The sequence below is a fragment of the Felis catus genome, chromosome B1 (assembly GCF_018350175.1).
Source record: "Felis catus isolate Fca126 chromosome B1, F.catus_Fca126_mat1.0, whole genome shotgun sequence".
Taxonomy (NCBI): Eukaryota; Metazoa; Chordata; class Mammalia; order Carnivora; family Felidae; genus Felis; species Felis catus.
The window spans coordinates 171008427-171024969 of record NC_058371.1 but is presented as its reverse complement, the minus strand read 5'-3'; the positions used below and the strand labels follow the sequence as shown (position 1 = coordinate 171024969).

Genomic DNA, 16543 nt, shown 5'->3' with positions numbered 1-16543 from the left:
AGCCCAGGGCCTGCCCAAGATTCTCTGTCTCCCTCTCTCTCTGCCCCTCCCCCTGCATGCACGCTAAGTAAATAAATAAAGTTAAATAAATAAAGTTACGTTCAGCTGCGGTCAAATCTGTTTGGTTCTGTGGTCACCAACAACTCTGTGTGGATTTCTACAGTTCCAAAATTTGTCGCACCTACTCTCCCAGCATCCTTAATCCAGACAAGGAGCTCTTCTCTCTGCTCTGGAAACGCAGGTCTCCACTCATGGCATCTCTTCTCACTTGGCGACCGCTGGTGTCCCTGCACTGTCAGGGGGGCACTGCTCCCTCTACTGCACGGCCCATCCAGCTCAAGAGCCTGCTGGGTGCCAGGACCTTGCTGGTGTCTAAGTGCTTATTATAGCATATAAATTCTATAGCACAAAGGACAGGAGCTTGCCACACACTACCTTTTGTAGTTCTTGCACAGATCTCATGTGTCTGTTGTCTCTCAGAGATAGTAAGGCAATGTCAGAGAGCAGCGTATCGGGATTCAGGCAACCCCGATTCCAGTCTCATTCCTGAATCCACTGAGCTATACAACCTCGGGCATGGAGTCTAGCCTCATCTCTAAGTGAGAGAGTTGGGAAAAAAAAAAAAAAAGGTTTCCCAGGTTCCTGTCTGGCTCTGATATTCTATGGCATAGCTTCCAAGGTCCACCCTGCTCTTCAGGACTGCTGGCCGGCCGGCAAGGGCTGCAAGTGCAAGGTTACCACCAAGGAGGATGAAACAAGCCATTATCAATAAGCAATGGATCATCCTATCAAACTTCAGCTCCACGCCCTCTGTTCTTTAATATGCAACCCCTCAGGAGTAATTTTTTAAAAAAATTATTATTATTAATCTTCATTTTCTTCTGGCTTCAGGGAAAGTGATTAATGCCTAAGGCAACCATCTGGAACCCACATCTTCCCAGGAGAGGCTCAGCCGCCAAAGGCTTTGTTTGGGGGATTCTGACAATTTTTTCTTTTTTCTTTTTTTTTTTTACAGCTTTGTCTTTTCTTGTTCCCTCTCAGGTACCAGGCTGATAGATCAGGAAGGTAGGAATCTGTCAGTTTGTGATGGTGAGTGAATCCCATAACTAACCCCTCCAGGTTTTCTATCTGCTTCCAAGTAAAAAAACCAGCATTCTCTCCTCACTGTGGAGGTCAAGTGATCTGTGTGTCTCGAGTCACCCTAAATAGCCGCAAGCTATACACGGAGGTCTGTCAGAAGCAGGTAAGTCCTCTCTTTCAGACCTGGGGCACACACAAGGTGAACAGCTTCCCTTGTGTGCAACGAAGTGCGTGGCTCATCTAATTTCATTATTATGTAGAATGAAACCCAAACGTTGCTTAACTGGTGGTTTCAAAAGCTTGGCTTTCCATAGAGCACTTGGGTGGCCCAGTCGGTTAAATGTCCGACTTCGGCTCAGGTCATGATCTCACGGTTCATGGGTTTGAGCCCTGTGTCAGGCTCTGTGCTGACAGCTCAGAGCCTAGAGACTGGAGCCTGCTTGGGATTTTGTGTCTCTGTTTCTCTCTGTCCCTCCCCTACTTGTGTTCTGTCTGTCTCTCAAAAATAAACAAACATTAAAAGAATTTAAAAAAAAAAAAAAAGCTTGGCTTTCCAACATCTGATTTCTGAAAAGGCTGTTGTAATAGAACAATGACCCTTCTAGGATGCTCACCCTTAATCTCCAGAATCTGTGAATATGTCACCTCACATGGCCAAATTGTGATTAAATTAAAGATCTTGAGATGGGGCTGTTATCCTGAATTATCTGGTTGGGCCCAACACAATTACAAGGGAAAGGAGGAGGAATTTTGCTTATAAGTGAAAGAACAGAAGAAGGGGCCACCAGCCAAGGAAAGCAGGCAGCCTCTAAAGCTGGAAAGACTTCCTCTTGGAGTCTTTAACCACATGGACACCATGATTACAAGTGCGACACTCATTTTAGATTTCTGATCTCCAGAACTGTAGGGGGATAAATTCGTGTTGCTTTAAGCTACCGTTTGTGGTAATTTGTTAAAGCAGCAATTGGACTAATACGGCTGCCAGTTGGCTTTATGTTCTACCTAAACTATGACATGATTAAAGACTTCTGTTTTTAAAAAATATTCAATTCCCTCCACAAATAGCTTCTGAGGCACTATTATGTGTCAGAGATGCAAACACAGACAAGGTTCAGCCTCGGAAGCCCACTGTCTAATGATACGGACATCCAGTGAGATTTGAGCTGCATCTTTAAGTATAGTAAGAACCTCACCAGGGTAAGAAGGGTAGTGGACGGTTCACAGAAGATTCAATGTGAGCACAAGCAAAAGCATGGAAGTAAGAAAGTCCACAGAGTGGTGTGGTAAGGGGCCAAGGGTGACTGCAGGGAGGCTGTATGTGTGGCCAATCAGCAGTCTGGCCTTCTGAGCCTTGCAGTATGGCATGTGACCCCACATGACAGGAGTTTTGAAAACTTTCTTTGGGTGGAACAAAGTGGGTCAAGGGAGCACCCCCCTATGTCAACATAGTAGCAGAGGATGAGCCTGATGCGGGCTAAGTTAGCATCTGTGAGAACAGGGTGGAGGAGACAGATGGAAGGGAGGTGTTGGAAGGACGGCTGACACTGATGGGTGTGATGAGAGGAGAACCCAGAGTAACTCTAGGGTCCTTGCTGGACCAACTAAGTGCCCTCACATCGAGGTGGGGGGAGGGGAGGGATTTGGTGAAGGAAGCTCATGAGCTCCATGTTGGGCAGGAAGTGTGAGGTGTTTGAGGGTCTCCAGGTGGCCAGGGCCACCAAGCAGGTGGATGCTTAGTCCCTGAGCTCAGGCCTGTGGTCTGGACTAAAAACATGGACCTGTGGGCAGCAGTAGTCAGGAGAGCAGAAGAGAGTGTAGAGAATGAGAAAAGACAAAACGAAGCCTGGACCGAAAGAGAAAGGCATTAAAAGGCCCGGTTGAGGCAGGAGGGCCCAATGAAAGGGTGGAGAAAGTGTTGGGGAGGGGGCAAGCCCAGGACAAGCTGGTCCCAAAGGCATCCAAAAAAGAGGGTTTCAGGAGAAGTCTCCAGGGCTGCAGAGGCTGTGCAGCAGGAGACAGGCTATTCGGTCTTAGCAACCAACAAGAAGGGAGGGAGGTCTGTGGTGACCTTGGTGTCCTGGGCCTTTTCCCTGGAGAAGGGAGTGGGTCCCAGCTTTAGGAGACTGAGGAGTGTGGGACCTCCTGAGTACAAAAGAACATAGTACATCTGCCTATTTTTTTCTCCCTTAAACTTCTCATCCTGGAACCTCTCAAACAGGCACAGAAGTAGAAGAGATAGTCCATGAACTCCCCATGTCCCATCATCCAGTTTCAACAATGATCAAGACATCGTCCAACTTGGCCTTTCAGAGAGACATTTTCCAATCAGTGTTAGGGTTCTAAGAGACCTTATGCTCACATGTAAGAGCACTCCGACCTTTTCTAGAGATCTTCCTGTGTTCTGAGGGGAACAAGAAACCTCCACAGCTATAGTGTTCCTGACAGACTGCAAGCCTACACTGTTGTGATGGGCCTAGGGCCGCGTGGGAATTTGGGAGAAAAAGCACCAGGTGCCACCGGGGGTCACACAGCCAGGCAGGGCCCAAGGTGGCTCTGACACTGCATGAGGGGGAGGGTCAGCCCGCTGCTGGGGCATCTTAGGAACCTTTGCCTACAGAGCCCTCAATGGCTTTCCTGCCACCTCCCACCTTCCCCCCTTCTTTCCTCAGAGCCGCCAGTAGCCCTTGGGCTATATAGCTACCTGGCTTCCATGGCTCAGATGGGCTTCTATGCCTCCCCCAGGGACCGGGTACCCTGGTGGTCATGCACCCCCCCCCAGGGCTTTGGCGCGCTCATTTAAAACCACAAAGATGGTCCAAATGATCTCTGAGGTCCAGTCAGAACACAGCTCCTACTTTTTCCAACAGAGTCTTCCAGATGTCTGAGACATTCTGTCTGACACTCAGCAGCAAGAACCAGTTTTGTCCTTTGCTCCAGCTTGCTCCATTTACAGTGCTGGATGAGGAGCCATTTGCTAAAAGAGGCGCTGTTCCAGTCCCCTGCTCCCCACACATTTATTTTGTGCAGTCATGGGAATCACAGTGTTTCCTTTAAAAACCAGGAAGTGATGCCCCCCGCCCCCGCCACCCAGTATGGTAGAGCAAGTCTTGTGTTAAAAGCCCAGCGTGACAGTGTCATGATGTAGTGATGTCTTACTGGTTTTTTAATAAGTCCCTTTTGTATAAAACAAAAGCAAGAAAGCCCCCAGGAAGTGGAAGGCTTATAGTCGTAGCTATCTGTGCCCCTTCCTTAAACTTGAACAGAAGTGAGCACCTTTCATCTTTTGTTTACGGAGCCCTTGTGTTTCCAACTCTCTACTCCTTTTGCTGTTCTCGTTGGTAATTATTCCCCCAGAGGACCAGCCTCCAGTTCTGCCAGGGAAAAATGTCAGCGCTAAGAATCTTACATGACAGCCTCAAATTTCTTAATGGCAAGGAAAAAGGACAAAAGAATGCTTTTATTGTTCTCAGTTGAACAGCATTTTAATCACCCTGTAGGGGCTTAATCCATCTTTATGGAATGAATGAAGACATGATTCTTTATTCAAATGGGTTCTATTAAAAAAGAGCCAAGACAGAAGTATTCACCCTTTTCCTCCCTCTCTCCCCCACAACCCTCTTACATAAATGGAATTTGCTTCTGTGCTTCTCTCTCCTCAAAAGGAACTTACAAGGCACCTTCCGACCTCTTAGAGGTTAGCCAGGCTAACATAAAAACCCCCGTCTACAGATGCCCAGAGAGGTGGTACCTAGGATATTTCAGTGATATGAAATCTTATTTGCTTATTGAATCAGCCTGTTCCACTGCAGGAATGCTCCTGGTGAGCCAACATACATATTTTTTCCTAAATAACGACCTGAAATTTGCCTCCCTGCAACTCTGGCCTGTGGGACCGAACTTTGCCTTCTTTTCTTTTTTTTTTTTTTTAATTTTTTAACATTTATTTTTTTTTATTTTTTTTTAAAGTTTTTTTTTTTTCAACGTTTTTTATTTATTTTTGGAACACAGAGAGACAGAGCATGAACGGGGGAGGGGCAGAGAGAGAGGGAGACACAGAATCGGAAACAGGCTCCAGGCTCCAAGCCATCAGCCCAGAGCCTGGCGCGGGGCTCGAACTCACGGACCGCGAGATCGTGACCTGGCTGAAGTCGGACGCTTAACCGACTGCGCCACCCAGGCGCCCCAACGTTTATTTATTTTTGAGACAGAGAGAGACAGAGCATGAACGGGGGAGGGTCAGAGAGAGGGAGACACAGAATCTGAAACAGGCTCCAGGCTCTGAGCTGTCAGCACAGAGCCCAACGCGGGGCTCAAACTCAAGGACGTGAGATCATGATCTGAGCCGAAGTCGGCCCCTTAACCGACTGAGCCACCCAGGCGCCCCCCGAACTTTGCCTTCTGAAGCAGCCCCACACGAGCCGACCCTGTCAGCTGCAGTACAGCCCAGGCTTGTCTGGGAGTGACTTTCTCCCCTCTTTTCTAGGAGATTCCCTTCCATTCAGACTCTCACCAAATCTCCGCTGCTAGCAGTCCTTACCCAGTCTCCACAAAAAGATAACGCCTTCCATGTAATCTGTGTTTGCTCAGGTCAAAAACATGCTTGATGCTGGGAATTTGTGAAGGCTGGCATTCAATTAATGGGAGTTGTCATTATAAATGAGGAAAAAGAAGTCAAAGAAAAAGCCTCCTTTGAAATCCTGTCTCCTTATCCAAGAGTGATATTTTCATAATTATTTGCATTCATATGAATTATATTAAGACTTGCTGAAATATATAAAGACGCTTTCCTCCCTGCTTATCTTTCTGTAGAATCTTATAAGCCAGAGTTGCTTTAACTGCACAGGACAGGACCCACATGCAAATAAAGACAAATAGCAACAAAGAGATTTGATGCAAACATTACATGTCTAAGCCCTTTATGACCAAGGGCTTTATCCCCACTTTGTGTTACCTGCACAGGGCCCGGAGGGAGGAGGAGTCTTGTTTTCAAGACTGTTTGCACTTCTTTGCCTCAATGTACTTACTTTCTGACTGGACTTTGAAAATCTCATTTTGGGGGTGGGAGGAAGGGAGAGGAAGAAAGGGGATGAGAAAGCCATCCTCCTAGACGGCCAATCGGAATGTTACCCACACACGATTTTTTGTTTTTTTAATTTTACCCACTGGCACATCAGCAGGCATCACTAATTTCACAGAGCTCTCGCTCTAGCTTTGTAAACTCAACTTTCTTTCTCCTTCGCAAGCTTAAGCAGATGCTAAGTACAAATACGCTAGGTTCCTGGGATGCCCGTTCAGAGGGCATTCCAGTAACTCATCACCTGGGTAAACACACATTCTCCGCAGGGAATCCTTCACTAGGCACTTCCGTGAGACATATAAGCTGTGTCAACAGATTTGAAATTCTACCATCTGCAAATAATCAAGGTGGCTTTGGTGGACCAGAATTGGTATTCGTATTCAGAGCTTCCAGAGAGGAGACCTGAATAAATACAGAGGGGGCAGGAGCTAGTGAACATCTTGAGAATATCCTCACCATTGGTTCAGACAGGCCCTCTCATTACTTCAGATGAGGGAGCTCCCATGCCTCGTCCTCTGGAAGCTTCCACCACCTCCAGAAGTTACAGCCTCCTCAAAGATAATTAAAGATTCAGTCAAGTTTGCAGATTCTTGTAACCATACCCTCGGGAAGACTGATTCTGGAAGTGTTGCCCACTCAGTCGATGCTGTCTCCCTTCCCCTCCTCACCACTGAGCACTGACGGCTCGGCCCCAACCAGGCGGGAGCTCTCCTGAAATCGACTCCAATGCAAAGAGGCGACTGCCTACATCTCTTCACTTTGCCAAGCAGTAACCACAACCATTCTTTCAAAAAGAGAAATTTCAGAGGCACCTGGGTAGCTCTGTCGGTTAAGCGTCAGACTTCGACTCAAGTCATGATCTTGTGGTGCGTGAGTTCGAGCCCCATGTCGGCTTGCGGCCCGGAGCCTGCTTTGGATTCAGTGTCTCCCTCTCTCTCTCTGCCCCTCCCCTGCTCACACTCTGTCTCTGTCTCTCCCTCTCTTTCTCCAAAAAAATAAACATTAAAAAAAAATTTTTTTTTAAAAGAGAAATTTGAAAACTTTCTTCTTCCATCAAAAACGGAGCTTTAATGAAGTGCTAAAGTGTGGAGCTTAAAGTCCCCAGTCAGCCAAATGGGCAGGTTGACACTGAGCGCTGGAAACACACACACACCTGAGGTACAAACACCTGCTTTTCGCTTCAGAGTTATACCCTTTCCAGAGTCTGTTCATCTAGATGTGGGAAAGGAGAAGAATCCATATACTTTGACTAATAATCGAGATTGAAATGGAGTCAGTCCTTCTGGCCACCAGCCTGGAGTCAAACCTTCCCAATGAAACTCCAGACAATACGTAATTTAAGCCCTAATATTAATTCTTCAAGAAGCATGACAAGGCTGATACGACATGGGACCCAGCGTTAGTATTTCTCCTCACGTTTACTCCCCAGCATGCGGCTCCGACCCCTCCCAGCCATAACTGAAGTGACCACGTTCCCGTTACACCTTCATCACTTTTGCCCATCGACTTCCCCAAACAGGGCCAAATGCAACAGAGGGTCGGGGGCCCAGATGCAACTCCATACTCTGTTCTGCATGAGGACACATAAGAATGATGACGATAGAAGGTTAAACAGAACACAGTTCTGCTTTTCAAAGACAACGACGTCTGTGGGGGTGGCAATATGGCATGAAGAAAGCAAGTGAGCTGTGCCAAGCACTTAAAAGACACCACGAAGAGGGAGAAGTGAAAATCGGTTGGTTACCTCTCTCTGAATCCGGGAAGGCATGAGGGAACAGAGCAGAAACAACACGTTAGCATTCACACGGCATCCAGAAAATAAAACAGTCCCGTTAACGGCAACTCCAAGCGCTGACATCCCATCCCTTTTCCCAACTTTGCTGCAACAAATAGCCCTTCGGTGCTTATTTTAGCCGAGCTCTGTCGCACAGAAGTGTGTATTTCGAGCCATGTTACGATGAAGCCAAGAGATGCCAGCTGAGTTTAGAGGCAACATATCAACCGGGGGAGGTAATCAAGCTTAAAATATCACAGTCAAATACAAGAAACTGTTTGCGGTAAACACTGGCAAAGCACTTATCTTCATTTTCCAGCCCCACCTGCTCCCAATAAACAATGTACAGAAACAATGATGTGGATACAGCCTTACCTGTTTTACTAACTTCTGACATTCTGTTAATTGAACTACATTATAGTCTAGGTACGTGCACTCAAATGCATCATGAGAAGGCAACAGAGCGGGAGTGAGCAGAGACAGCAGAAGGTCAAGGGCAGAGGTGGGATGTGGGAGGGCCGGCAGGGGGAGGAATCATGTGTCAGGGAAGAGAGGACTGGAAGCGGAGAAGGGATGAGAACAACTTCGGGTTTGGGGCCGAATGCTCAGCTGCCCTGCGCTGCCAGGGTGACCCTAAAGAAGTCACTTAACTTCTTGACCTGGAGAGCCCACCATCCCCTTGGTCTTGTCACAGCCAATCTGAAAGGGCCTGAGGACCACAGACTTTCTAGATGGGTCACATGCATGCAGGTAAACACAGAGCAAGTGGACTGAAGAGGCAGGGGGCACCAGATAACCAGAAGGAAGGGGAGAAACTCAACCTTCGCAGAAACCTGCTGTTTCAGGTGCCCCGCGGCCAGGGTCACGGAGCGGCCAGCAGGACCCTGCAGACACGAGAGCTCAAATCATGGTGTGAAACAGCAAGTACGCAGGGTGGTGAACCACAGTCACGAAGCCGAAAGACAGACCTCTGCATCCTGACACAGAACCATGACCGTGACATATTATCTATCAAGTGGGAAATCAAACAAGCAAGCCGTCCAGACTGCAGATACACGGTCTCATACAAAAAACAAGAAAGTTGGAGTGTGTTTTTTAATATCCACATAGTAACATATCTGGAACATCATAACATGCAAATCGTCAACTGTTATCTGGAGGGAGGGCGTTACGGAGGATTTTCTTTAATACATTTGTTTCAATATTCTCCAATAAGCACATGTGACTTTTGTACTACAGATGTGTAAGTATCTACTTCACTATTTCAGGGACCCCACTGCGGTCAGTGCACCCCAAAGCACGGGTGACAGTACTGTAACATAGGCGACTGCCACACAGTGACACCCCAACAGCTACCCTTTCTTGAGTTCTGGCTCTGTGTTGCCCAAACAGCAACCCAATGAGGTAAGTTTTACCGTTCTCACTGATAAAAAGGTAAACAAGTTTAGAGAGGTTGAAGAACTTGACGAAGGTCACACGGCGAGTACACGATGAAGTTAGGGTTTGGTGTGGGTCGGCAGGACTCTCTGATCCTAGGCTTCTCACACTGCACCCATGACGGGCACCCCTTCCTCATTCACGGTCCTGTAGAACCACCTCACGGTTTGTCTCCCGTATGGCTCAGAGGGTTACCACGCACAGATGTTCAAGACAGGAGCAAAGGTTTTGGCAAAGAACCTGGGGCTTTACATGCACAGGGGAACCTCCTTCCTTTTCCTTGGCCTGTGAACTTTTGTTGGGGGAGAAGGTGGCTGAAAATTCACAAGAGAGGCCCTTTAGGCTGAGTACGTAGACAGAGCTGTGTTCAGACCCCTCCGGTAGCTGTGTTCCCCTGGGTACGTTACTCACCGTCTCTTTTTCCCGGGCTCCCTCTATGTGCCAGGCACACTGTGTTAGGTGGTGCCCCCCCTTCGAAACTGCTTCCTCATCAGTGCAAAGGGGAGAAGGACACGTGGCTCAGGGTAATCATGAGAATTAAATGAAATGAGACGGTGTGAGTATAAGAGTACCCGGCGTGTAACAAAGTACAATAAACTGCTTCCTTCCAGTTATCTTCACTGAGTCATCTGACGGTTTCATGTCTCAGCTGGGTCATGCTGGGCAGCACTGGAAGTGAAATGTCTCCCATTGGAAGGGAAATCACTGGGGACCCTCTCCTCAGATTGGCTGGGCACTGTTTACCACAGGTTGAGGGGAAGTCACCTGTTGCTCGTGTCCCTCTGTCAAGGTTAGTCTATGGACGTAATTATAGCTCATCACCAAAGGATCCGAAGACCTGGGTTCTAGTCCCACATTGAGCACTAGGTAAGTCTCTTAACCTCTCTGAGTCTCGGTTTCTCATTTCAGATGAGATGGTTTCGTGCTCAGATTTTTTTTTTTTTCTAATCAGAAAAGGGTCTGTTAGAAAGCTTGGACTCTTAAAAACAAAAAAAGAATGAGCCACTAGCATTTCCCTGGCTAGCTTTCGATTTACACCAAATGCTTTTAATTTTTTACTCTTAATAAAAAGCCTATGCCTACTGTATGGCAAAAGCTTTGCCTGATAATGTTCAATCTAGAGACTTTAGAATACACTCTGTTTCTTTTGGGTATAATTACCATGGAAGCCTTGGGTATTAGATTAGATCAGACCCATTATTAGCGATTCACTTAAGGAAACAGCATCTATATGTAGCCACTGAGTTTTTTTTCCCCTGAAGGAGGAACTTGGAAAAATGATACTGCAAACTCTTACCAAGGTCCATTCTTTTGGGGTCAATAGACACTGCTTGATTTGAGTATGGAAGTAAAAGCCTGCCACAAATAGGGACCTGAGAGCGATCTTTGAAATGTCTTTCAAAAAATGCAGAAGAGGGGCGCCTGGGTGGCGCAGTCGGTTAAGCGTCCGACTTCAGCCAGGTCACGATCTCGCGGTCTGTGAGTTTGAGCCCCGCGTCAGGCTCTGGGCTGATGGCTCGGAGCCTGGAGCCTGTTTCCGATGCTGTGTCTCCCTCTCTCTCTGCCCCTCCCCCGTTCATGCTCTGTCTCTCTCTGTCCCAAAAGTAAATAAAAACGTTGAAAAAAAATTAAAAAAAAAAATGCAGAAGAGTCAAAGCGGCAGCTGCTTCACTGATTTAACACCTTATAAATTTGCCGAGAAGGAAACATCAGCCCAAAGCTGGGCTCCTGCACGAGGAGCATCCTTCCAGGAGGCTAAGTGTAGACTCAGGCACAAGCTGACTCCCTTCTCACTGTACGAGATGCAGTGCGAAGAATTCAACTCCGGGATTAATTCCACACCAGCCACGCACCCAAGGCCGCCTGATCAGTATGCTCTCAGCAGCTACTTCTTGGGAAAATGAACGTGGGAGTAATTGGCAATGTTTTCATTAAAATAAGCCTGAAATAACAGAACTACTTGGCATGTGTAACTGGGCATCCAAATGAAGAGGAAATTCCTCAAAATAAACAGCACACCAGAATGACAATTCCTATTCCAGCTTTTGGAGGAGGACGCGCCTATCCCCCAGCACAGCGGCCTACTTCATACGTGACACACACCCTCTACTTTTCACAAACTGAGCACGTAAAGCAAAGACCTGCCAGCGTGCTTCTCGCTCCATTTTTACAGAAGTCTGTTTCATGCTACTATCTGACGCCGGTCTTTCATCACTGGGGGGTCCTTGGGTGCCTTTCGAGCACCAGCGCAGACCAGCACTGGCCACAGGACGATGAAGCAAAAACTGTGAAACTTTATGAAAACTTTCCTATCAACTCCTGAACCTGGCTGTCTTATTTTTTCTCCCAGCTTCAAGGTTTTTTGTTTTTGTTCTTCTTCCCTCCCTGACATTTACTGGCTGTTTGCCCTTGGTCAAGGCCCTTAGGCTCTTTGTTCTTCAGTTTATTCATCTGTAAAATGGGACTAATAGTGGCACTAACCCCCTAAGAGTGCTGTGAGGGTTATACTCCTTAATCCGCGTAAGGCTCACGGTGTGAGAACATCCAGTGTGGACTCGACATGCATACTAACCAGTGTACTAACCAGGAGGTCTGTGGAGAGGGTCTCCTAACCTGATTTGGATCTTGGAACCTTTTGGAATCTGATGAAAAAATTCCAGAAAGAAATGTGCATGGACCCACAATTTTACACACAACCTCAGGAGGATGGGGGAGAAGGTTCAATAACCCTTGAAACTCATTTACAGACCCCTTCAAATCCACATCCTGCAGGTAAAAGAGCTCTGAACCGAATTCTGGATTTATGCAAATTTACCATCTGGTGTCTGGAATTTCAGGGAATTCAGCTCCGGGAAGGGCTCTGTCCTTCCCAGGACCAAATGGTGCCAGAAGCACCTGTCTTTGTCGAGTGTGCCTTCGTCTGCCAGCTAGTTTGCTCCCCCCCCCCCCCCCCCCAGCACCGTGTAGGCTGTTAGCCTGCAGAACTTGCAGAAGCAGGGAGTCAGAGTTCCAACAGGACTAAGTGTGAAGAAGAGGATCTAAAGTGGTGTAAGGTTATTGAAATTCAAGGCACATTCTTCTAAACAAAGGACTTTCTCATGCCACTGGAGAGAAGATACAATAGTTACCAGCCAGCTTACTAATGAGGGAAAGAGGGATATTTGAGAGCAACAGGAAATGAGTTTTTGGTGGCTTTTTCGTTTTTTTTTTTTTTTTAAGTCCCTGTTTGAAGACAGCAAGAATTCACAAGGTCTGCTTTCATTTGGGCTGTGCTACAGTAAAACAACAACAAAACAACCTTGCTTCTCTGAGTATCTGTGAAGACAGAACACACGTACACATACAACTTATACTTACTTCTCAAGTGAGAAATAACTCATGCCATGTTACGGTTTCAAGGCTTAAAGTTTAGGGCAAAATCAAAGGGAAGAATTATGTAAATTATACCCAAACTGTGAAACCATGGTCTGGCTTCCTTCCTGAAAGCAGAGGGAGAGAAACAAAAAATACTCAGAAGGCTCCTCTCTGGCTTTGACACAGTAGAGGGAAGAAGACCAGTCTATACTAGGGAAGTGGTTTCCATGTGAGAAGTGTCACAAGGACATAAAGTACCAGGAAGATATAGACAAGACTCCCAGTTAACACCATGGTGAGTCTGTGGGTGGATTCTCTTCCATCGCACGCACCCAGCCGTGGGCAGGGTCTCGTTCGGGTAAGGCGCATTCCTAAATCTGTTTCTAAATTTCCAAGAGGATTTAGGGCTATCACTACACACAGCCAATCCTCCTTGCTTTGCGCACACAGAGTGCTAGCATAGCTAACACAAAGAGCCAAGACATTTGATCATTTGATTTTTGGAAACTTCCATCTAGATACAAGTACTCTTGATATTCTGTAAACTCAGCGATACCTCAACAAAAACAGACATCAACACTACGATGGCTGACTAATAACGAAATCACAACAGCAGCTCCCATTTTATTGAATGTGCTGCCCACCCAGGCTCTGTGCTTGGCACACGTTATCGCCAGGCTACACGGTTAACTCTGTGTGGGAGAACCAAGATTCCAGGACTTTCACTTTCAAACCCCCATCACTAAAGAGTGGTACATCTACAAATGGAACCCGAGGGTCTGCCTGCCAGGTCTCTCCTCCTTTGTTGTGTGGTTCTAGGGCACCAGGCACCCGAGCCTTCCTCCCTTCCAGCTAAGGGGCTCTCCTCAGGACCCCAGCCCTCGATGAAGACAGGTGGTCTCAGCTCTCCGCTCCTATCTCTATTCTGTTGGATTTTTGGTTACACCACTGCTGGACCTGGTGACAAAAAGTAAGTGTGCTCTATTTGGTTTAAATGATGTTCCCAGGCAAAGGCTGAGGGTTTCATCCTTTGCACAGCAGCCGATTATCCTGTTGCTGCCCTGCTTATGATCCCCTCCCAAACCCCCTGCCTCACCCACAACCCGCTGGGCTCCAGCCACACTCTGATCCTTCTGTTCTCTCATACACATGCCTTGACCTTCTGCCCTGGATGACTTATGCCCACAGGTCTCCCACGGGAAGGCTCCTCCTTATTGTCACCACTTCCAAAAAATCCTTCCAGGCCACCCAGTCATTGCCAACACCTGCAGCCATCTAACACTACCCTGCTTGGTCATTGTTCCTCCTTCCACCCCACAAAAAAGTAAAATCTGTGTGAGCAGGAACTTTCCTATTGTGTTCACTCACCACCGTGTAAGTGTTCACTCACCATTGCCTGGCACATTGTGCCACGTAATCAGTAAATGATTCTGAATGAATGAATAGAATGAATAACTAAACAGGGTGAACAAAGAACCCCCCGCCTCCTAACTCCTGATCATGTCCGTAAGAACCTAAGGCAATGATCCTGTGAATAACAGAGTTGGCTGAATTTCTTTTTCCCCTGTTCTGATCATCACAGATGGTACTTTAAAAATGACTTTAGTTCATATTCCGTTTTCATGTCATCTGAAACCACAATGTTAATGAAACATATATCTCATAGGAATGAGCATGGAGGAAAGTTGTGGAAAGATTATCAATCTCTTGTGACTCTATTTGAAAGTGAAACAAATCTATACTTTGATCATCGCCAGCAGAAACCACAATAATGCTTCCAGAGCCCCTAACTAGATTCCTCCTTCAGAACGTTTGTCTAAATGAAAAATGGCTTCTCTGCTCCTGAAGAAATCAATATATAAATTTCCATTGTATATTGATTTCTATCAAGACTTATCAGCTCCTCGGATAATTTTCTTTATATCTGTACTCTAAAAGAAATAAACCTTTGCTTATCACTTAGGGAAAAGACTCCAGACAACACATTTCCATATACACTAAGGCAGAGGACACATGAGGAGCTGGACCACAAAGCATCACAGAACATTCCCGACGACGAGGCTATCTTGGCAGGAGTTAACTTTTTGACACAATTTGAAAGAATACCCATCTTTCCCATTCAATAAGGTTACTTTCTATATGCGGCTAGTCTCCTTGTTCCAGACTCTTTTTTCTTCTCTGTCGAATATAAGAAATCTTTAAAACCCAAAAACCACAATCTCATCACCGTAGCATTCTATTTTCACTGTCTGAGTTTACCTTTATTGTCCATATTTGTTCATATTTGACAAATGCAATAACCGTACCACCTTGAAGAAGCTGAAGTGTGGGCTTGGGATGTTTGAATAATGGTTTGTCACAGAAGCACCCCAAACAGCCTGACCTTCTCCAGGAATTCTGTTTGGAGGCTGGTTTTCAGAATACCTCAAAGCTGGCCAAAAGCGACTGAACTTTCTAACTTCTGAAGGACAAGGTCCCTATTTCAGCTGTCACTGTGGGTTCCACTCTGGTCCTTTAAATCAGGGGTGGAAAACTATGGCCCCAGGATCAGAGACCATCCGCCTCCTGTCTGTTCTTATAAAGAGTCAGTGGAACACAGCCACACCCACTCATTTCCCCTTGTCTACAGCTGTTCTTGCGCTATGATAACAGAACTCGAGTGGCTGAGTTTACCCACAGAGCCCCAAATATTCAGTATCAGGCCTTTTCCAGAAAAAGCGTCCAACCCTGCTTAGATGACAACCTGATCCAGGGGTTGTAACATACAACGTAGCCCACACTGAGATTAGGACCAGCTAAATGATTTGTGAAGCCCAGTGCAAAATGAAAATGGGAGGCTCCTCGTGAAGAGATTAAGAAGTGCAAGATGGTTAGAGCAGAGCATTAACCTGAGCACGCACTAAACCTGCCCAGCAGCCTGAGATGCTGCAGTAATCCCAGTTGCGGGTGACCAAACTCCAAGGCCAGCTAGAAACTATTCTACCCACATGCGGAAATAAGAGTGTTTCCAATCTGTAGCTTCTTCAGAACCAAAAACACTTTTGCTCAACTGAAATCTTACATGTACATCCAACATGCGAATCAGAGTCAATATGGGGCTCTGCCTCAACCATTTCATTTCAAAAAGGTCACGTGCAGGCTATGAATGGTTTTTTTTTTTTTTTTGGGGGGGGGGCAGTGGTAGGGGGATGGAAATCACACCAGATCTCTTGCAAACAGCATTTTCATGTAACCTGCCAAACAGATGCATGCTTTGACGTGACAGAATCAGGCCAAATCAGCCCCGACTGTCAGCGGCTCTCTCTGCAGCTGCTTTCCATCATAATTATTTCAACTGTCATAATTTATTCATCCTCAGACAAGCTTACGTGTTCCAGGGTAACTAGGCCGGGCATCCAGGTCAGAAGGGCTGGCAGCCCCAGTCATTTCTGCCCCTCCACAAGCCTAAAATTCTGACTGTAGAGGGAATATTTTCCACATCAGTTATTTTTTTGCAAAACCAAACCAAAGTTGATTTCAAAACCAAAGTTAACTGACAAAGACACCATAAGCTTTCAAGTTGATAAATCTGAAGGGGGGGGGAAGGTGCAAAATAATCCCATCAGAAACCAAATACTTCATTTCTATATTTTACAGGTAACAAGGAGATGGCTTTTCTAGCCTCACAGAATGCTCAGTTATTTTCCCACAAAGTTACTCCTTCTGATTCAAGATACATATGGAACAACTTTCGTTTGGGACAAAATATCCAGGTGTCTGGACTCTGAAGAATGTCCCATGTGAAGTAAAGAACTTCAAGTGCAATTATCAATGGTTTCTTA

The 16543-nt window shown here is 46.4% G+C and overlaps 1 protein-coding gene across 14 annotated transcripts in view; it reads right to left on the bottom strand.

Annotated features, from left to right (window-relative positions):
- Nucleotides 1-16543, bottom strand: part of APBB2 (amyloid beta precursor protein binding family B member 2) — a 388287-nt gene that overhangs the window by 20281 nt on the left and 351463 nt on the right. For 8 of the 14 annotated variants that reach the window (XM_023253177.2, XM_045056437.1, XM_045056439.1 and 5 more), the window contains one exon: nt 7902-7907. The exons of the other annotated variants lie outside the window; for them this stretch is intronic. In XM_023253177.2, the coding sequence (XP_023108945.1) occupies nt 7902-7907 (6 nt within the window). The remainder of the gene's footprint in view (nt 1-7901; nt 7908-16543) is intronic. 14 annotated transcript variants of the gene reach the window in all.